We start from the raw sequence: 22926 nt of genomic DNA, 5'->3' as shown, positions 1-22926 counted from the left end.
AAAAAATACACTGAATACAATATCAGATCTCTATGAGGTCTAAATTGTACTCAGATCAGCTTTGTTTAGGCTTTCTAGAACTTTTCTAATCTATTCTAACATGTTACAATAAAATTTGACAGTTTCTAAACTCCACACCTGTAAAAAAGCGAACAAGAAGCGAGGCGACCCTTACTCAAGTTGGAAACGTACCCGCGCTGGGCGGTGGAGAGTAGCCGACCTCTGGCCACCACCTTGACTTCCAATAGGGTACTGCTCACGTCGGGAAGGGCGAGGTAAAGATCTAAACTGTTGAGGTGGTGATGGTGGAGTACTAGGATATTCTGTTGGTGGGGGTCCCACACCTGTTGTACCTGAAAAGAATGAAAATGATTAGTAATAGGATATAATAGACCACATGTAATAAAATAGACAGGTAGCAACTAACAAAATAGCTATATCAACTCCAGTAAAAATGTCAACACTCCAACAGGCTATGAATTTTATAGCAACCATTTCTCTATTGTCTACATAATGTATTTCAACTATTTCTGAATCTAGACATTTAAGTTCCACAATTTGATCATCTTCCAGACCATTTTAATATTGAAATTTGTTATTTCTATAGTCACTTGATATTTAAACTGCTTCTTTTCTGGATGCTCAGTTTTATAAACATTTACCTGTAAAACAGAAAAATTTCCCATTTTCTTTACTTTCAATTCTCTTAAGCCTCTAGTAAAGTTACAGTAGATAAAGTTAGGAGATAATCTAGCACTTAATATTATCCACTGATGGCTTGTCCAAGCCACAGATCCCTTGTGTTTTCAGTCTCGAAGTTGAAACTATTCTCTTTCCACTTGACACCAAAGTCAGTGGTGAGTAAGGTGGGCATGTATATGAGTATCAGGAGAGTATAGACATTACAAATCTTATTGCTAAAATTCCGTTTATTTCTATAAACCTCATCTGATGCTCATATGGCTGACTCCCACACTAATAGAGGTGGGTTGCCAGTGAAGGAAAGAGACAGGACCTTTATAATTTCTGAGTAAAAATACTGCATCTAATATTCAAGACTAATGTCTAAATTATTGGTCATAAACCATCTGAAAATACATTTTGAAATACAGTATGGGAATCCAGATTGTTTCCTAGTTACCTATAACCCCAACACCATGTACAGTACCATAACACTGAACTCTTATTAAAAAAATAATTAGACCACATTGCCATCAGCCACTACAAAAATGCAGCAATCTTGATAAACAAACCATGATTCTTTAAGATGACGTTTAGCGAAGATAAACTTAGTAAGCCATTGAGCTGAAGCTAAAGCCTTATCTAAAAGTTTTCTGCAAAATTAAGGGATGTAGCTGCACTTCTAATATGAACACTAACTTTTAAGGCTTTCATTAGGCTTGGATTAACTCTTTGTGAACTTCCATGACCAAATTTTTAATAAAAACGAAAGACTATTTAGGGACAGACGACAATTTGGAATTCTAATCCCACAAAAAAAAACTCATTAGGAACACTACCTCTAATGTTCATAATTTTGTCAAAATAATACTCAACAGCTCATACTGGACAAAGAAATCTATTTCCTGATGTACTGTAATGCTCAAATCGTTTTCCAATGTAGGGATTTTAAAGAATTGTTATAAAATCTTAGTTCTAAAATAATCTATGTCTAAAAGTAGGCTAGAGAGATATCATCATCTCATATTCCACAAAGCCTGCCATAGAAGATAGTGCTTTTACTTCACATATTTTTATTAGCTGGAGTCAACGCAAAAGAAAAATATTAGCCGTGAGATCTTAAATCAAGAGATTTTCTAAAGGTTCAAAACTCAAACCTTTTGAATGCTGCAAAACTACCCCCTGAAAATAGACCTAATTACTGGAGGTCTTTCAATACTTTAGAAAAGACCATATTAAACACAATATAAAGGGACAAGAATTTTTTTTTGAGAATAAGGTAGACAGTTTCCATGTGGTTAGATGTAGCACATGGGCTGGGATGAATCACCTACTCTATTAGCTGTCTGAGAGGCTGGTTTTGCATGGCAACCTTCTTAAACACACTGATAGCCGAGGCCACGTATAAGTGAATCATTCCATTTGTGGCCAGAATACATCCATATACCAAGGCACTTCCCCCAATTTTGGGATGTAGCCGACATCAAACAAATAAAACAAAAAAGGGGACGTCTCCTCTCTATGTTCCTCCCAGCCTGACAAGGGACTCAACCGAGTTTGGCTGGTACTGCTAGGGTGCCACAGCCCACCCTCTCACATTATCCACCACAGATGAAGCTTCATAATGCTGAATCCCCTACTGTTGCTACCTCCGCGGTCATCCAAGGCACCGGAGGAAGCAGCAGGGCCTACCGGAACTGCGTCACAATCGCTCGCCATTCATTCCTATTTCTAGCACGCTCTTTTGCCTCTCTCACATCTATCCTCCTATCACCCAGAGCTTCCTTCACTTCATCCATCCACCCAAACCTTGGCCTTCCTCTTGTACTTCTTCCATCAACTCTAGTATTCATGACCTTCTTTAGTAGACAGCCATTTTCCATTTTCAACATGGCCAAACTACCTCAACACATTCATATCCACTCTAGCTGCTAATTCCTTTTTTACACCCGTTCTCACCCTCACTACTTCGTTCCTAACCCTATCTACTCGAGATACACCAGCCATAATCCTTAGACACTTCATCTCAAACACATTCAATTTCTGTCTCTCCGTCACTTTCATTCCCCACATCTCCGATCCATACATCACAGTTGGTACAATCACTTTCGCATACAGAACTCTCTTTCCATTCATGCCCAACCCTCTATTTTTACTACTCCCTTAACTGTCCCCAACACCTTGCATCCTTCATACACTCTCTGACGTACATCTGCTTCCACTCCACCATTTGCTGCAACAATAGACCCCAAGTACTTAAACTGATCCACCTCCTCAAGTAACTCTCCATTCAACATGACATTCAACCTTGCACCACTTTCCCTTCTCGTACATCTCATAACCTTACTCTTACCCACATTAACTCTCAACTTTCCTTCTCTCACACGCCCTTCAAAATTCTGTCACTAATCGGCCAAGCTTCTCTTCCGTGTCTGCAACCAGTACAGTATCATCTGCAAACAACAACTGATTTACCTCCCATTCATGGTCATTCTCGTCAACCAGTTTCAATCCTTGTCCAACCACTCGAGCATTCACCTCTCTCACCACTCCATCAACATACAAGTTAAACAACCACGGCGACATCACACATCCCTGTCTCAGCCCCTCTCACCGGAAACCAATCGCTCACTTCATTTCCTATTCAAACACATGCTTTACTACCTTTGTAGAAACTTTTCACTGCTTTCAACAACCTTCCACCAACTCCATATAACCTCATCACATTCCACATTGCTTCCCTATCAACTCTATCATACGCTTTCTCCAGATCCATAAACGCAACATACACATCCTTACCTTTTGCTAAATATTTCTCGCATATCTGCCTAACTGTAAAAATCTGATTCATACAACCCCTACCTCTTCTAAAACCACCCTGTACTTCTAAGATTGCATTCTCTGTTTTATACTTAATCCTATTAATCAGTACTCTACCATACACTTTTCCAACTACACTCGACAAACTAATACCCCTTGAATTACAACACTCATGCACATCTCCCTTACCCTTGTATAGTGGTAGAATACACGCACAACCCCAATCTATTTGTACCATTAATAACACAAAACACCCATCCATCCATATACCAAAGGCACTTCCCCCAATTTTGGGGGGTAGCCGACATCAACAAGAACAAAACAAAAAAGGGGACCTCTACTCTCTATGTTCCTCCAGCCTAACCAGGGACTCAGCCGAGTTCAGCTGGTACTGCTAGGGTGCCACAGCCCAACCTCCCACATTTCCACCACAGATGAAGCTTCATACTGCTGAGTCCCCTACTGCTGCTACCTCCGCGGTCATCTAAGGCACCGGAGGAAGCAGCAGGGCCTACCGGAACTGCGTCACAATCGCTCGCCATTCATTCCTATTTCTAGCACGCTCTCTTGCCTCTCTCACATCTATCCTCCTATCACCCAGAGCTTTCTTCACACCATCCATCCACCCAAACCTTGGCCTTCCTCTTGTACTTCTCCCATCAACTCTTGCATTCATCACCTTCTTTAGCAGACAGCCATTCTCCATTCTCTCAACATGGCCAAACCACCTCAACACATTCATATCCACTCTAGCCGCTAACTCATTTCTTACACCCGTTCTCACCCTCACCACCTCGTTCCTGACCCTATCTACTCGAGATACACCAGCCATACTCCTCAGACACTTCATCTCAAACACATTCAATTTCAGTCTCTCCATCACTTTCATTCCCCACAACTCCGATCCATACATCACAGTTGGTACAATCACTTTCTCATATAGGACTCTCTTTACATTCATGCCCAACCCTCTATTTTTTACAACTCCCTTAACTGCCCCCAACACTTTGCAACCTTCATTCACTCTCTGACGTACATCTGCTTCCACTCCACCATTTGCTGCAACAACAGACCCCAAGTACTTAAACTGATCCACCTCCTCAAGTAACTCTCCATTCAACATGACATTCAACCTTGCACCACCTTCCCTTCTCGTACATCTCATAACCTTACTCTTACCCACATTAACTCTCAACTTCCTTCTCTCACACACCCTTCCAAATTCTGTCACTAGTCGGTCAAGCTTCTCTTCTGTGTCTGCTACCAGTACAGTATCATCCGCAAACAACAACTGATTTACCTCCCATTCATGATTATTCTCGTCTACCAGTTTTAATCCTCGTCCAAGCACTCGAGCATTCACCTCTCTCACCACTCCATCAACATACAAGTTAAACAACCACGGCGACATCACACATCCCTGTCTCAGCCCCACTCTCACCGGAAACCAATCGCTCACTTCATTTCCTATTCTAACACATGCTTTACTACCTTTGTAGAAACTTTTCACTGCTTGCAACAACCTTCCACCAACTCCATATAACCTCATCACATTCCACATTGCTTCCCTATCAACTCTATCATATGCTTTCTCCAGATCCATAAACGCAACATACACCTCCTTACCTTTTGCTAAATATTTCTCGCATATCTGCCTAACTGTAAAAATCTGATTCATACAACCCCTACCTCTTCTAAAACCACCCTGTACTTCCCAGAATGCATTCTCTGTTTTATCCTTAATCCTATTAATCAGTACTCTACCATACACTTTTCCAACTACACTCAACAAACTAATACCTCTTGAATTACAACACTCATGCACATCTCCCTTACCCTTATATAGTGGTACAATACATGCACAGACCCAATCTACTGGTACCATTGACAACACAAAACACACATTAAACAATCTCACTAACCATTCAATTACAGTCACACCCCCTTCCTTCAACATCTCAGCTTTCACACCATCCATACCAGATGCTTTTCCTACTCTCGTTTCATCTAGTGCTCTCCTCACTTCCTCTATTGTAATCTCTCTCTCATTCTCATCTCCCATCACTGGCACCTCAACACCTGGAACAGCAATTATCTCTGCCTCCCTATCATCCTCAACATTCAGCAAACTTTCAAAATATTCCGCCCACCTTTTCCTTGCCTCCTCTCCTTTTAACAACCTTCCATTTCCATCTTTCACTGTCTCTTCAATTCTTGTGCCGGCCTTTCTTACTCTTTTCACTTCTTTCCAAAACTTCTTCTTATTCTCTTCATATGACTGACCCAGTCCCTGACCCCACCTCAGGTCAGCTGCCCTCTTTTCCTCACGTACCTTGCGCTTTACTTCCACCTTTTTCTCTCTATATTTTTCATACTTCTCTATACTATTACTCTGCAGCCATTCTTCAAAAGCCCTCTTTTTCTCTTCCACTTTTACCTTCACTCCTTCATTCCACCATTCACTGCCCTTCCTCATGCTGCCTCCAACAACCTTCTTGCCACATACATCACTTGCAATCCCAACAAAATTTTCTTTTGCTAACTTCCACTCCTCCTCTAAATTACCAGTTTCTCTTACTCTTACCTCGTCATATGCCATTTTCAACCTTTCCTGATATTTACTTTTTACCCCAGGTTTTATTAGCTCTTCAACCCTCACTAGCTCCCTTTTACATCCACCTACTCTATTCCCCCACTCTTTTGCTACAACCAATTTTCCTTCCACCAAAAAATGATCAGACATACCGTTAGCCATACCCCTAAACACGTGCACGTCTTTCAATCTTCCAAACATTCTTTTAGTTATCAACACATAATCCATTAATGCCCTTTCTACTACTCTTCCATTTGCCACTCTTACCCATGTATACTTATTTTTATCTTTCTTCTTAAAAAAGCTAGCACTTATTACCATCTCTTGTTCAACACACATATCTACCAGTCTCTCACCACTCTCATTTTCACCTGGTACACAAAACACATATTAAACAATATCACCAACCATTCAAGTACAGTCACACCCCCTTCCTTCAACATCTCAGCTCTCACACCATCCATACCAGATGCTTTTCCTACTCTCGTTTCATCTAGTGATCTCCTCACTTCCTCTCTTGTAATCTCTCTCTCATTCTCATCTCCCATCACCGGCACCTCAACACCTGCAACAGCAATTATATCTGCCTCCCTATTATCCTCAACATTCAGTAAACTTTCAAAATACTCTGCCCACCTTTTCCTTGCCTCCTATCCAGAATGGAGCTACCAATATCATCCTGCTGTAGTAAAAATTTCTGAACTTGTCTATTGCCTTTGGAATCCTGGCGATTGGTGGAAATGCACACAGATCCAGAGTTGACCAGTCTTGTAATAGGGCATCTACCTTTCATGTTCTGGGATCCAGGATCAAGAACTGGTGAACAAAATACTTCTTTTTTTATGTAAACAAGTCAGAGTCCGGTCGACCACACTAATTCCAATTTTTTTGACGTACTGATAGATATAGAGACCATAATTTCGATGAATCTGACTATTCCTTATTAACTGACCTGCTAAGATGTTTGACTTTCCCAGAATAAACTGATGGAAAAGACATTCCTTTCAAACTTGTCTAATTCCACAGCACTTTTGTTATCTAGTACAGGGATTGTGACCTTGTCTCCCTTTGATTTCGGATGTAGGCAAATGCTGTCGTACTGTTTGAAAACAGCACATGAGTGCTCCTTATCACCACTGGTTCCTGGTCCCGAAGAGCCTTGAATACTGCTTGAATATTTTGGAAATTGATATGGAGAGTTGCTCCCCATACTTCCTGTGAATTATCTGCAAACAGTGATAGGTCTGGGATTTTCATTTCCAAGAAAACTCCCAGGGATAACCACCTGTGGTTAAACCATAAACTCAGCAGTTAAAGTTAGTTTTTCATCACTGGAATTGAGATTGTACCTGGATTGACTATTCTGGTCCAATGCAGATTGAGATGAAATTGGAAGACCTACATCTATAGGCATCCCATAGGAATGGATTACACTAAGGAAATCATGGTCCCTTAAGTCATAAACTTCATTCGTTTGAACTTATTAAACAATAGAAAAGACAATAATTTTCTCAGATGGAAAAAAAAACCTGAAAAGGATCTGTTGCTAGCATCATTCCCAGGAAGAACTTCTTCCTTTGACCATGCCTCTTAACTGTTCCAGTAACCTGAGCAACCAAACTTGCTGAGCCCAAATTTTTTCCAATGAATTACTCTATAACTAATTGTCCAGTTACAAAAGCACTTTTAGCCACATAATCCATAACTATTTTGAAATGGGGATTGCCATCCTCATGGACACTCAAGAGGGATTTGGTAAATATTAACCTGAATCCTAATAATAAACTTTTTTATTTCTATACTTTCCTGATGTTCATGTATATACCCACCTTCCCTCCCCACTGACTAGCAGCATCAAGAGGATAGGGAATTTTGTCGACTTTCAGATTAAAGAAGATTACAGTACAGCACTCTCTGATATGCGCAGCATGTTATTGTTGGTCGATGCCTTTAGTCTTGTTGTTTGGTAGAAGCATTTGTATATCAGAAGGAAAGAAAACGGATATTTTTATTTTTAAGGGGCAACTTCATAATAACGAAGCTTCAGGAGACAAAAGCAATATGAATGTTGGGCGAGTATAGAAATAAATTCAATTATCAAAATTCTGTTTTTTACTTTTATCTTTTTCTGGCTTGTTTAATATGAATGCAAGAAACCTCAATGTTCAACACGTGTTCAGCAGAAATCCTTGTAACCGTTTTTACACAAGGAATATCATATACAGTAATTGATATGAAGATTTATCAAGATTACATACTGTACACAAAGTACTTCTCCAATTCATTAAGGAGTATTTTCTAGTAGCTTTGACCTATGTGCTGTGTCAAAAATAATGTTCTATATCATAATTTATGAAGTGTCCTCCACACAAGTTAATCAAGGTGATCATACAATAGTTTTCTCTGAACATCTGTCAGTAGCCGTTCATCTTACCATGCCTAAATTCTGAAGAATGAGAATGGGGGTAAGGATAGTCTGGGCAACCTCTGACTTCGGGAGGAAGGGGAGGCCACTCTGTGAAGGAAGCGCCACCTCCCATACTGCTCGTTGCCGTTCCTGGAGTTGTCGTCAGTTCTACCTCATTTCCACTACTTGATCGTCCAACCGAAATTTCCCTGCAAATATTAGAAAATTTGTAAAATAATGTTCTTCCAATAACAGTACATGTAAAATGATTTACAGGAATTACAGTTAGAAGTATTAGAGCCTGTTATGCCTAACATTTCTATTTCACACCAAGAAACTGTGGTTTTTTTAGCACCTCTAGAAGATTCCTCTCGACATTTACAATCCAAACCTAATACAGTATATCTAATATTTCAAATTTTTAACAAGATCTCCTATTTTCTGCTGCTCCATTAGAAGTTTCTTGGCCATTATTGTCTTAAAAATTAGAATGAAAAATATAATGCAGTGGAGAGATAGTCATTTACCAGTACAGTACCAATTTTTAAAAACTACATACACAGTAGTCAATTCTTATACACAGACGCTAGGGAGAACAGATTAACTGTCAAAATGAAACTAATGTTAACCGGTCCTACAAAAAATCATAGCCCAGAGTTCATCTGATAACTTGATGAAAATTATCAAACACCCGATACATTTCTTGACTGTCATACATACACCGCCATAACATATGGTCTCTTGTCTTATTAATTTTCCGACTATTGTCATAGAATATCTTCCTTTCTTGGGTTTTCCGACCATAACCATTTCTAACTTATCTTTAATTACAGTGTCTTCACCTGGTCCATCTATACAACATGATCTACAACAAGAAAATTTCTAATGGGCCAAAATAAATCTTTCTTCTGCATCTTCATGAGGGAATCATCATCTTAGTAGCAAGTGCCTAATGACTTTACTAACACTTGAGGTAGTGGAAGGACCAATTTTGTCTGCAAATCAATGAAGTTTCTTTATTCTAAAGTTACCTTTTTCTTAGTTTTTTTCTAACTGTTCCTGGTTTTCAGCCACAAGGGCAAGGGCACTGGATTCTGTATCCAACAATGTTTATAACTTGACATTCATTCGTTCCTCCCACCGCATATCCAGCGGCTTTCTAAAGTGCTCGTTCATCATACCAAACCTGATTTTAGGACTATATTATACATTATCTTTTCTCTAATTTTATTCACTTATTTTTTCCTCTAGCATAATAAAAAAAGTTTTGATTTCATCATAGATTCAACTTCACTAAATTGTTTCACACTTTCAATTAAAGAAATTAAAAGGTTCAGATAAATGCGCTTAAGTTATAATAAATAATTTGTGGCTTAAAAAATATGGCAATAATTTCCTTTCATACAACTAATAAATTTGGGGAAATCAGGAATTTTTAATATAAAAAGCCTAGATTTATACATACTGTAAATCATTCTTATACTTCAAGATAACAGACACAAAGTGTTTATTAAAAAAAAAAAAAAAATGTCTGACTTTAAAGAAATTAAGAGTACAGTCATTTAATACTCTACAAGATGGAAATACTTTCCTTGTACAAGGTTTGAATAATTCTTGTTATCTAAGGTAAAATACAGTATACAATAGTTCATACTTTTCCCCCATACAGTACGTAAATCCTTTTGTGAATAAATTAATTATGAAAGTAACTTACCTGTAATAACCTCTGTTAGTAGAAGCAATAGGAGTGGGCTTAATAACAAACACTATAACGCCTGTAACCACAAGAATGTACGACAGGAAATACAGTGGATGGAACTGAAAATAAAAACACATTATGTAGATAAAACAACTCTGGGAATACAGTATAAGAAAAAGGAAAAATTTGAGAGTAATTTGTATCTTTTTCTAACGATACAAACCTTGACCTCTTTATTAGGGAATATAGTTTTGGCAAAGCTGGAAGACTAGCCATAAGACTTTTAGTGAGGTAAAACTACCCCACCGCTAGTTAGTCAGGGGTGGGTGTTAGTTCCGGCTACCCCGCTCACACACTAACGTGTTCTGTGTTCTATCGTCAGATTTGATTGCAGGCAGGACTTGCTGGCGGGACAAATTTGTATAAAGAGCTCAAAATTTGTATCATTAAGAAAAATACATATTAATCTTGTCACATTATGAGAGGTGCAACAACAGCATTATCGCATACGTAATATCACAAATTTTTAAAAATAATTTGTATTTTCCCCAACTATACAAACCTGAGTCCTTTGATAGGAGTAGGTTTTCATCGTAGTTGGATATTTGCATTGTGACTGCTATCCTAGACGAGATGTTTCTTGTTATGTGAAAGAGGTACCGTACACAATCTGCAGCAAAATACCACCAGGAGGTTAATGGTATCCAGGGAGATGTAGATATACCTTCATTGATAATGGGCTGTATCTAGACTCCTCTTCAAGAATTGTGCCAAACAGGTTCTTATTAACAAATGGGATACATCTGACATGACTTACTTTATGGCATGAATCTGGGATGATCTCTCAGGCCCCTTGCCAGTAGAGAGAGGGCATTAGCTTGTGTTGTCTGACACCTCTTGGACCTGTTAGTGCTAACGAAAAGTCTCCTACACACACACACTTGAGATATTGGGTTCTTTTCATATAGCACTACAAGGCCCTCAAATGACACAAGAAGCATTTTTCCTTCATTCCTACCCAATGCTTCTAAAAGGGAGGGGATGGAGAAGGACTAGAACCTGGGGTCATGCACCACTGGATTCCAAGTCTTGGCCACAGACCTGAAGATGTTTTCTTGGGCATTGCCTAATCTGATTCTGACAAATATTTAGCATGCTTGTTCACCTTCAGGGCATACACCTGCCACTGCACTGGAGGCAACGACAGACACTCGGAGCAATGGGATGAACGAATGCATGCGAAAAGACATACCTCGGAACGAAGCACACATGGCATGCACAACCACAGCTGGCTTCATCAAGAATCAGCTGCAGCAACCACCCATCCTTAAGTTCTTGTTTACATTCCATTATTTAATAATCCCACAGTTAAGAAAAAAGAAGCAACAGTCTTGGCAAGAGCTGTAAAGCAGGTCCGTACGTCACAGAGGTCGAAGTAAAATGACAAATTCGGAGATAATTTGTATTTTTCCTAACCATACAAACCTTAGCTATTTACATGGGGTTTTACTTTCGGCGTAGCTGAAATGACGAGCCATTAGAATTTTAACGAGGGTTAATTACCCCAGCGTTAGTTAGCAAAGGGGTAGGGGAGTGGTAGCTAGCTACCCCTCCCCCCCTCAAACACTGGTGAACTGCTTCACTTCACTTAAGAGGTAGGACTTGCCTTGGGGGACAGGGCAGGCGGGAAAATATGTGTAAATAGATAAGGTTTGTATGGTTAGGAAAAATACAAATTATCTCCGAATTTGTCATTTGTTCCGTAACCGAAATAAAAACCACGCTATTTACATGGGGTGACTCACCCCTTAGGTAGGGAGGAAAGTCCCGGCCTTACTGGCTTTGGCTTTTACCCAGGGACTCAGAATCCGAGTGAGCAGCACTCGAGAAAAAGTCCCTGCACCTGAGCGGCCTACATAAGCTTGTGTGTGGAGGGTTGAAGTGTGACTCATCCTAGGAAGTTGACCTGAAGTCCTTTAGATCAAATTCTAGGCTAGGACGTTCCCAATACCACCTCGTCAGGGTATGGGGGACGTGACAGTATCATCTTAATACTAGGAACACAAGGAAGCATGGTTTACCTGCAGAGGTTCCAGGTCAGCTATGCAGAGAGCCCAGGATGCTGCTTTCCCCAAGAGAGGGGAGGATGAAGAAAGAAGTAAGGGCCAGACATAATCTTTCATTCACGCAGTCTAAAACCGGGTAACAATGCCCTCAACCTTCTGCTACCTGTCCATTAAGGAGCCTGAGGTTAGACCAGCTGTTGTGCAGCCACCACAGGGCCGATTGAGAATGTATCAAGGCTCCTTTGGGTCACGTCCTGCAGGTAGTGGGCTGTGAAGGTCGTTTGACGCTTCCAGACCCCAGCTTGTAGCACCTGCGTCACTGAGAAGTTTCTCTTAAAAGCCAGAGACATAGCGATGCCTCTGACATCGTGTGCTCTGGGACGACATGACGGAGGAGGATCTGGATTCAAGGCGTGGTGGATGACCCTTCGGATCCAGGCAGAGATAGTATTCTTGGTGACCCTCCTCTTCGTCCTTCCCGTGCTCACAAACAGGGCTTGCACGCGAGGACGGACTGCAGCCGTTCTCTTCAGATAACGCCTCAGACTTCTCACTGGACATAGTAACAGATGGTTTGGGTCAGTTGTTACAGAACGAAGACTCGAGACCCTGAAGGAGTCGAACCGTGGGTCCGGCACTCCAGGGTTCTGAGTCTTAGCTACAAACTCAGGGACGAACCCGAACGTTACCTCCCCCCATCCCCTTGAATGGGCGACGTCGTATGAGAGACCATGAAGTTCACTGACCCGCTTGGCAGAGGCCAAAGCGAGCAGGAACGCCGTCCTCCAAGTCAGGTGTCGATCACAGGCCTGGCGTAATGGTTCGAACAGAGGTCTCTTAAGAGCCCTGAGGACGCGAACCACGTTCCATGGAGGATGTCACTTCCAACTGAGGGCAGGTAAGTTCGTAGCTTCGTATGAGTAAGTTCCAGCGAGGAAGAAATGTCTATTCCTTTCAGCATGAAGGCTAAGCTTAAGGCTGAGCGATAGCCTTTCACCGCCGAGACTGAAAGGCGCATTTCCTCCCGCAAATACACGAGAAATTCCGCTATTGCTGGAATAGTGGCATCGAGGGGAGAGATACCCATCCCACGACACCAACCACAGAAGACTCTCCACTTCGCCTGGTAGACCCCTGCGGATGACTTTCGCAGGTGTCGAGACATCCTCTCCGCATTTTGTTGCGAAAAGCCTCTCTCAGTGAGGAGACGCTGGATAGTCTCCAGGCGTGATACCGAAGCGAAGCTACGGCCTTGTGGTAGATGTTGCAGTGTGGTTGCTTGAGTAGCTCGTGTCATGGGGGAAGCTCTCTCGGGAGTTCCGTCAGAAGCTGCAGAAGGTCCGGGAACCACTCAGCGTGATGCCATAGCAGAGCTATTAAGGTCATTGACAGATTGACCGATAGTCTGGTCTTGTTGAGCACCCTTCTCATCAGACAGAACGGTGGAAAGGCGTAGGCGTCGATGTCGTCCCACCGTTGTTGGAAGGAATCTTGCCAGAGTGCCTTGGGGTCCGGGACTGGGGAGCAGTACAGCGGCAGCTTGAAGTTCAAAGCTGTCGCGAACAGGTCCACTGTTGGGGAACCCCACAAAGTCAGGACTTTGTTGGCTACTTGAGGATCCAAAGACCACTCGGTACTCACTATCTGCGATGCTCTGCTCAGACTGTCGGCGAGCACATTCCTTTTGCCCGGAATGAAGCGAGCTGATAGTGGAATCGAGTGGACTTCGGTCCACCTCAGTATCTCTACTGCAAGATGGGATAACTGTTGTGAAAAGCTACCTCCCTGCTTGTTGATATAAGCCACTACTGTGGTGTTGTCACTCATCACCACCACGGAGTGGCCCGCCAGGACCTGTTGGAACTGTTGAAGGGCCAGATAGACGGCCTTCATTTCTAGCAGGTTGATGTGGAGGCACCTTTCTGATTCTGACCATAGGCCTGAGATCCTTCGGTTCAGAACGTGGGCCCCCACCCTTCTTTTGACGCGTCCGAGAACAGCATCAAATCCGGGGGAGGACGAGAAGATCCACTCCCTTTCGAAGGTTTTCGTCGGTCAGCCACCACTGCAGGTCCGTCCGTTCCGCGGGTCCCATAGGGACCAGAGTGTCCGGGGAATCGTTGCCTTGATTCCACCGGGACTTGAGCTGCCATTGTAGGGATCTCATCCTGAGGCGGCCGTTCGGAACTAGACGGGCCAGGGAGCCCAGGTGACCTAGGAGACGTAACCAAGATTGGGCTGGAAGGGCTTCCTGTCCGAGGAAAGGTCTTGTGACCCTCCTCTGCCTTGCTATCCTGTCGTCTGATGGAAAGGCTTTGTGGAGATTGGTGTCTAATATCAAGCCTAGATAAACCAGTCGTTGAGTTGGGAGCAGAGAAGACTTCTCGAGATTTACCATGATCCCTAGATCTTGGCAAAGTCCCAGAAGCTTGTCTCGGTGTCGAAGAAGGGTCAACTCAGAGTCTGCCAGGATCAGCCAGTCGTCCAGATAGCGGAGGAGCCGATGCCGATCCTGTGTGCCCACGAAGAAATCAGGGTGAACACCTGAGGTGCTGTGGAGAGACCCTAACACAGCACCTTGAACTGGTAGGTCTTGTTGTCTAGGCTGAATCTCAAGTACTTCCTGGAAGACGGATGGACTGGGATCTGGAAGTACGTGTCCTTCAAATCCAGAGTGCACATGAAGTCTTGCGGTCTCACTGCAAGTCTGACCGTGTCCGCTGTCTCCATGCTGAACGGAGTTTGCTTGACAAACTTGTTCAGAGCAGAGGTCGATGACAGGTCTCCAGCCTCCAGACGCCTTCTTTACAAGAAAGAGTTGACTGAAGAAGCCTGGGAGCCGTCGACGACCTCCTGGAGAGCATCCTTCTTGAGCATGGTCTCGACTTCTGCCCGAAGGGCTAGCCCCTTTACCGATCCCATGGCATAGGAGTTCAACGACACTGGATTTGCTGTCAGGGGAGGAAAAGATGTTATGAACGGGACGCGATATCCTTGGCTGATCACAGAGATCGTCCAGGAATCGGCCCTGAGTTGCTGCCACCTGTCCGTGCAACTTTGTAGGCATCCCCCCACTGGTGGACATGCAGGGGGATTGCCAATCCTAGCGTTTACGGCCTCGGCCGCTCCCCCTAGGATTCTTACCTCCCCTGGAGGACTTTCTGCCTTTCTTGTCCTTGACAGGAAAGGGCTGCTGCTTAGATACTTTTGCCTTTGCTGCCGGAGCCTGTCTCGATGTCCTAGGCTGACGAGGCTGCTGATATTGTTGTTGAGGAGCTGGAGGCTTGTAGGGCCGAGACGTAAGGGCCATTTGGAGGAGCGAATCTTGATTTGACTTTCTCCACCTCTCAGCTGTCCGTTCCACATCCTTGGGCTCGAACAAACTATCTCCAAGGATGGAGGAGTGTCTGAGCTTGCTGACATCTACGGCTGGGACTTTCGAGTGGAACCTCTCAGACACGGCATACCGACGTTTTAGGATCGAGTTTGCCCACAAGTTCGAAACTTGGTGAGCTAAAAACTCGATGGAGCGCTTGCCCGATCGGAGGAAATTCTCGAGGGCCTTCCTGGTGCTCTCCTTGGACAAGTCCTCGGATCGCAACAGGATACCCAGAGACCCCAGCCAGATGTCCAGCCATGAAGTGGCCTGCATGGCACACTTGGCGACTTTCTCCTGGCTTAGGATCTCCGTAGCCGAGAATGTTACCTGCTGGGCGGAGAGTTTCTCAAGAGAAATCCCCCCAGAGAGCTTTTCCACAGAGTGGTGGAGGGGAAGAGCTAAACAAGACTCCCCCATGATCTCGAAGTACCTCCTCTGCTGTACGCGAGGAGGTGGGAGGAGTTTGTTCCCGGCAGAGGAACGGCTGGAGGAGGCGAGTTCGGTGAGCTGGCCCTCAACCTTGTCTCTGGCACTCTTCACTCCCTGGGACCAGGGCAGAGCCGCACTGGCCTTTGGGAGCTTCTGGGTACCGTAGACTTGGTCCAGGACCGTATCCTTGCCTTCGCGGGGGGGCGGTCTCGGGGTCCTTGAATCCGTTGAGTTACCTCAACAGACTCAGGACTTGCCAGAAGGCATGCTCCGACTCGTGCTGCTCTCCTCCTTGTGGACTGGCAGCAAGATCTCCTGTCCCCAGTAGCTCTACTTGGGGAGATACGTGGACGTTCTCCTGGGGTCTCGGTAGCTCTGGTCGAATCCGGGTAGAAGACTTGGGAACAGTCTTCGAGTCCTTAGGCTCCCTCCTGGGAGGGATACAGGACTCAAGCAAAGAAGTCTGGGGGTTCCTCTCCAAACGAGACGGTTCTCTTCTTCGAGGTGGGATTCCTCCCATTGGTGCCGTGGGAGAACGCCTCACCTCGCTGGATTCTCCTGAGGACGGAAAGGCTTCGTCCACAGGGGAAGGAGAAAACGCCTGCGAAGGGTAAGGGGCCTTCCCGGCGGACTTCTCGGGAGCCAACTTAACCCTAGGAGAAGTTACCACGAAGTCCACTCCTCTCCTCTTCAGTCCCAGATCAGCGAGGGCCGGCTTCATCGCCTGATTGATTGATTGATTAATTTAAAGTTTTCAAGCATCCTGACATCTGCTTCGTTTTGATCAGGGACCCAAACCAGGGCTGGCGGCTGACCGACGCAGTGTCAGCAACACCCACCGGAGGGAAGGGGATCGGCTGATCCTTAGGAGTGGAAACTACGGGGCCTGCCTGAAAAGAAGAATGTTGTGTAGACCTCTCCGAAGATTCTTCTTGCTCCTGGACGTGCACAGCTCTGCGGTTGCGAGGTGGTGATTGCGAGGACGAGGATCTGGAAGCACGCGTCCCCGAAGACTCACACAGTTGGGCGCGCTGCGAAACCCGGCAAGAATCCCTGGCGAGGTCGTGCTGGCGCTCGCGCGATAGTAGAACCGCTGGTTCGCGCGCGGGCGAACGTCGGCGCGCATGCGTACGGAGATGAAGGCGCGGGCGCGCTGGCGAAGGTGCGCGTGGCTGCAAGGGCGAGCGGTGGAAGGTAGGCGATTGGCGGCGCGTTGGCGAATGGTGGCGCGTAGCGCGAACAGGCAAACGACTACGCACAGGCGAGTTAGCGCGTGGGCGTGTCGGAGACCTGTGGCGATCAGACGCCTTGGTGCGTAGGAGCGCGCTTGCGCGCAGGCAAAGGATCGCGCGGGCGCGTAGGAGGTCGCTGGTGCGCAGGAGACCGTTGGCGCGCAGTTGCGCGGTCAGAAGGAACCAACTGGGGCGCAGGACCAGAGGGCGAGGAAGTGCGCAAAGGCAAACGCTCGTGGGCGGGCTCAGGAGACATCTCGTGGGTGCGCCGCGCAGGAACTCGGGCTATCCTCGAAGTGCGCGCGATGACGCGTAGGCAATGGCTGGCGCGTAGGCGAACGTCGGCGAGGAGGCGGAGGGACAGTGTCCCTGCCTGCGCCCAGATCCGGAGATTGTGGGCGCGCGGGCGAACGTTGGCACGCATCAGGAACAGGGCGCGCCGTTGTGCGCTGACGAGCAGGAGATCGTGGACGCTCAGGAGACAGATGGCGCGCATTGCGCGCAGCAGGAACAGAAGTGCGCAGACGAGCTACGCTGGCTCACAGGAGGTCTCTGTGGCACAGGAGAGAGCTGGCGCGTAGGTGAGTGTTGGCGTGCAGGAGATCTACGGTGAGACTCAGGAGATTATCTGGGCGCAGCAAGTCCAGAGGAACCTGTGAGCGCCTGTGCGCTATCTAAGGAACCTCTAGGACTGCGCGCGTGCGCAGGTAAGACCTGGCGCTCGAGAGACTCACCAACATTGTGAGAAGAGCCCATTTGCCCCGAAGGGACCGGTGCCCGTTGGATAACAGGATGTGTGGGCGCCCACTGCGCATCTGCGTCCAGGAACGGAGATGGAAGACTGGAAGGTCTGGCAGGCGTCGGAGATCGCGAACGATCTGCGGAGAGGTCCAAGGAAGCAGCTGCAACAGTCTGCTCTCGACGTGGAGGATCCTCTGCGGGGGAAGTCGAAGGCGAAGACCCGAAGAGGCGCCTCCTAACTCCTTTGTAGGGAGAAGGAAGGCCTCTACGGCGAAGAGGAGGGCGAGCCTTACGGCGAAGACGACCTCGAGGCACAGCAACACCATCGTCTGTCCTCCGAAGAGGAGTCTCTGTCAGTGCACTCCCCCGAGGGGGAGAGTCACCCGCAGGAGAGACCGTTGGACCCAGCTCCTCCCTCGAAGGATGTTCGGAGGGGGAACTGAGCCTTCAGCAACAACCGCAGCCTCAGCAGGGGTTTGACCTGACCTGTCGGAAGCCTCTGCCACAACAATGTCAACAATAGACAGAGGATCTACCTCTGCTACTATCGGCGACTGTTTGACAGCTGCACCCAATTGGATCAGGTCAAACAGGGCTTCCTTGGAGGGCGATCCCTTAAGCCCCAAGGAAGCCCAAAGCTATAAAAGATCATCGCTAGTCACATGGTCATCAACAGAATCAATGCCCTCCCCCGGAGTAGGAGGGGGAGCTGTCTCGCTATGGGAGGCAACGCCCTCTCCCGAACCCCGAGATTGGGAAACAAAAGAAGGGCCTGCGCTACCAATCACCGGCCTCTTGCGAGAGACCGATCGAGTGAGAGCTTCGGAGGAGGTTCGGGCGGCGGAATTAGAGTCCCTGGAACCTTCCTTCTTCAAGGCAACCCTTGAAGGAGAACGGTCACGCTTAGGCTTCTTCTTACGCCGCCGGGCAAACCTCTCCCACTAGGAGGTAGGCCACTCCCTGCACTCACTACAGGTATTATCCCTTTCACACCGTTGACCTCGACACAGCGGGCATAAGTTGTGAGGGTCCGTCTCGACCGCCGACATGAACGTTCCACAAGGACGGTCGGGGAGTCCAGGGCACTTCCGTATGATGGAAGGAAGGAAGAGGCCAACTTCAAGCACACAAACTGAAAGAAAAAGCAAAACAAAATTAAGGCTGTCAAAAATGCGAGGGCGAAGCAGAGACGTCTGCTCATCGCCCGAGCCAAAAGTGAAGTGAAGCAGTTCACCGGTGTGTGAGGGGGGGGGAGGGGTAGCTAGCTACCACTCCCCAACCCCCTTGCTAACTAGCGCGGGGGGTAATTAACCATCGTTAAAATTCTAATGGCTTGTCATTTCAGCTATGCCGAAAGTAAAACCCCATGTAAATAGCGTGGTTTGTATTTCGGTTATGGAACAAAAGCGAGTTATGAGGCAACTGGAAGGGGACGGGGCTCCTCTCCTCTCACCCTCTCCAGTTGGATAACTGCTCATTATCCATTTGAACGACCTATTCCAGCTAAGCCAAAGTAATCTCCCCAATTAATGGACGAAGGTTTGTGTGTCGTATATGAACAAAAAAAGAAGTTACTTAATCTTCTCTTGATAATAGACCCCAACATCAGAATCATACTTTCTATGAGGACTGATACTGAAGATGGAAAATTTACAGTTTCATCCATTATGGGAAATCTATTATAATAATATATTTCCCGAGTAAAGCAAGTCTTTTGTAGTATTTCTGTAAAATATTATCTGTCGCAAATGCCTGGTTCTTTATATATCGACGATCAAACTCACGCTACTCATGTCTTCCTCCCAGATATTTTCTAAGTCTGTTGTTATTGTTGACTGTGTCTTGTATTTGCTTAAATGAGCCCTGTAACCACTATAATCCGCTGACAAACTAGTCCACTATGAAGTCTTACACGTTTGGCCAATCAGAGCGCCTGTCCACTATGACGTCATACATGTTTGGCCAATCACAGCGCGACAATACAACATCGCGACAATACAATATCTTCCCAGGCATTTCATTTCGTTTTAGACATGGAGACCATAGAAAGGGCGTCATCTCATGTTGCACAAGAAGTTGAAAATCCATTTTCATGTCCTGACTGTTTCGTAACTTACAATGAATTTGTTGAAAAACTAGTGCATTTGTGCCAGAGACAATTTAATTTTACAAAATCAAAATTGGCCTGCATGTCAAGGAACCTTCCCAACGGCTTCACGTTTTCCTCAAAGCAGCAACACATCTTGATGAACCAACAGTTTAAGGTAAGCTTCATTAATTTATAGAGTATATTATAATGGTGATAATATAACGATGTATGCAGCAGTACCATCCCTTTGGATTTGGTTTGATGGATGTGTTAGGTAGTGGCTGTAAGGGGGGGTGGCCTCGCAGGGGTAGGCCTAGGTAGGGGTACAGAGGCCTAGGTAGGGGTACAGGGCCCTAGGTTAGGTGGTTGTATTAGGTTCGGTAGTGTCCCAAAATTCACTGTGGCCTTAAGGGGGGGTCACAGGGGGGGCGGAGCCTCCCCCGGTAGGCCTAGGTAGGGGTACAGGGCCCCTAGGTAGGGGTACAGAGCCCCTAGGCTAGGTTAGGTGGGTTTATTAGGTTCAGTAGTGCCCTGAAAATCACTGTGGCCTTAAGGGGGGGTCGAAGGGGGGGTTGCAGGGGGGGCCGAGCCCCCCCCCGGTAGGGCTAGATAGGGGTATAGGGGGAGGGGTGGTGGAAGGATAAGTATTCATTTATTGCAAATATCATTTGACGCCCCCCCCCCCCACCCAAAACCCCGGTTCCCACCTGGTGTCCCCCATAATTGTTGGGATGAAGTAGGGTCTTTCTGCATTCTAGAACAACTTAGTAAATCTCCAAATCGGATGGTTTGCGGTCAAAATAAACGTTAAATTCGTTGGAACTACACTATTTCTGATGCAACAAATATATTTTTATTCCAGTTTCCCCATAATGGATGAAACTGTAAATTTACCCTGAAGATATATAGTTATGGGGAAATTCAGAGTAACCCCTTCTAACTTGATTAAGGCTCAGTGTTCTTATTTACTGGGTGGGGAGGGGTTTCACTTCCAACCCTTGCACACTGCTGTTCAGTGGGCTACAATTATCAAAGGAAGTTTAAGTAAATCATCTTTTAAGTGACAATGGAGACTTTCAAGGAAAAGTTGCAAAGAAGAAAGTCGATAAGAAAGAACATGATTTTGTAAATAAAATTACCTTGAGTTTTGGACTTGATCTGAAACCCCAACAATCATGTAAATATTTGGTGTACTAAGTTAGGTAAGGTTAGAGTAGGCTACATATAACTGTACTTGTTACAATTTTGTTTTAAATGCATTCGCAATGGTTATCATCAATGGCACACATGAAATAGGAATATTTTCAACATTTGACTCTGGTTTTTAGGTTCCAAACCCGCCCCAAAAAACAAAACATTATCCCACTGGGGTTTTATTTTACAAGGACACTATGTTCCCCACATGATTTTAAGCAGTATATATCAATTAATCATTAGTAGTTCATTAGGTTTCACAATAAAATCCGAGGCGGAGCTAAAACCTTTAGATTTCTAAAAAATCTCCCCGTTCATAGACGGTCTATCAGCTTTTCAGTTTATTTGCTGTTGTAATAAAGGTCAAATTCAATGAAAGCACAATATCTAATACAAGGAAAACTTCTTATTCAGTTCAAAATGTTGTTCCTCCCATAAAAATAATTTTACCGAAAGTTGAAATCCCTTGCTATATAAGGTTAGGTTTTATAAGTAGCCTAGGACAGGCTAAATTGAACGACTCCAATTAGTACACATTGGGGACAATTTTCTATTAGAAACAACTGTTTTTATAGTGGAAAAGCTTTTTCCGTTCGTAACTATAACATAACTGAAACTTGTACCTTAAACTAGCCTACCCTAGAGACATACAGACTAACAAAACACTACTTGGTTAATAAATACCTTACTAATTACTTGTAAAAGTTTGGGCATATGAAGAAAAAGTGGAAAAACAATAAATTCCAACCATGTGACACCATACCTTTTAGAAAAACGCAAAATTAGATTACACAAGAACAAAGACGGACACATAGAGGGTTGGCGTAATGGCGTTTAGTTTCATGACGTCATATTTGTGTGCTTCTTTCAGAAATGAAGAAGGAATTTAAACCCCACAAAAAACTGATCATGCATTTTGGGAAAGTAATTCAAGGAAAATGAGAACTAGAATTGCTAAGATTTATAGAAGACTGTATAAGTAACATATATATTATTCAAAACAGATATAGATACTCCAATTATACAAACAAGATACTCTTTAGCAAACATATCACGTGTTTTATTCAGTTGTAAATTTAGGTGGAAATGAGTCAATTAAGCAAGGTAAATGTGGAATAAATTGTAAATAAAACTAACATTAATTTGATAATAATGTATAAGTAGTCTGGGGAATATGAGATAAACGAGTAATAAATGGAGGTACGAGATAACTTTAATTGGAGTAATATTTATTCGACTCAAAACTAAGCGAATTAACATTTTGAGACAAAGTATGGTGTCATTGCACACCATATTAGGAGCATAGAGAGAGAGAGAGAGAGAGAGAGAGAGAGAGAGAGAGAGAGAGAGAGAGAGAGAGAGAGAGAGAGAGAGAGAGAGAGAATCTTGTAGATGAATGGCGGAGTTTTATTGACAAAAATGAAAAAAAGGAAGTTTTAAAGAGAGAGAGAGAGAGAGAGAGAGAGAGAGAGAGAGAGAGAGAGAGAGAGAGAGAGAGAGAGAGAGAGAGAGAGAGAGAGAGAGAGAGAGAATCTTGTAGATGAATGGCGGAGTTTTATTGACAAATATAAAAAAGTAACAAAAAGTTTTAAAGCT

The 22926-nt window shown here is 44.7% G+C and overlaps 1 protein-coding gene across 1 annotated transcript in view; it reads right to left on the bottom strand.

Moving 5' to 3' along the window:
* LOC137620466 (solute carrier family 35 member F2-like) overlaps positions 1 to 22926 on the bottom strand; it is a 111197-nt gene that overhangs the window by 35140 nt on the left and 53131 nt on the right. The window contains 3 exon segments of the mRNA XM_068350623.1: positions 193 to 353; positions 8529 to 8710; positions 10216 to 10319. Of these exon segments, the coding sequence (XP_068206724.1) occupies positions 193 to 353; positions 8529 to 8710; positions 10216 to 10319 (447 nt within the window).

This window comes from Palaemon carinicauda, chromosome 27, assembly GCF_036898095.1.
Source record: "Palaemon carinicauda isolate YSFRI2023 chromosome 27, ASM3689809v2, whole genome shotgun sequence".
NCBI classification, from domain to species: Eukaryota; Metazoa; Arthropoda; class Malacostraca; order Decapoda; family Palaemonidae; genus Palaemon; species Palaemon carinicauda.
This window is presented reverse-complemented; position numbering and strand designations above follow the sequence as displayed.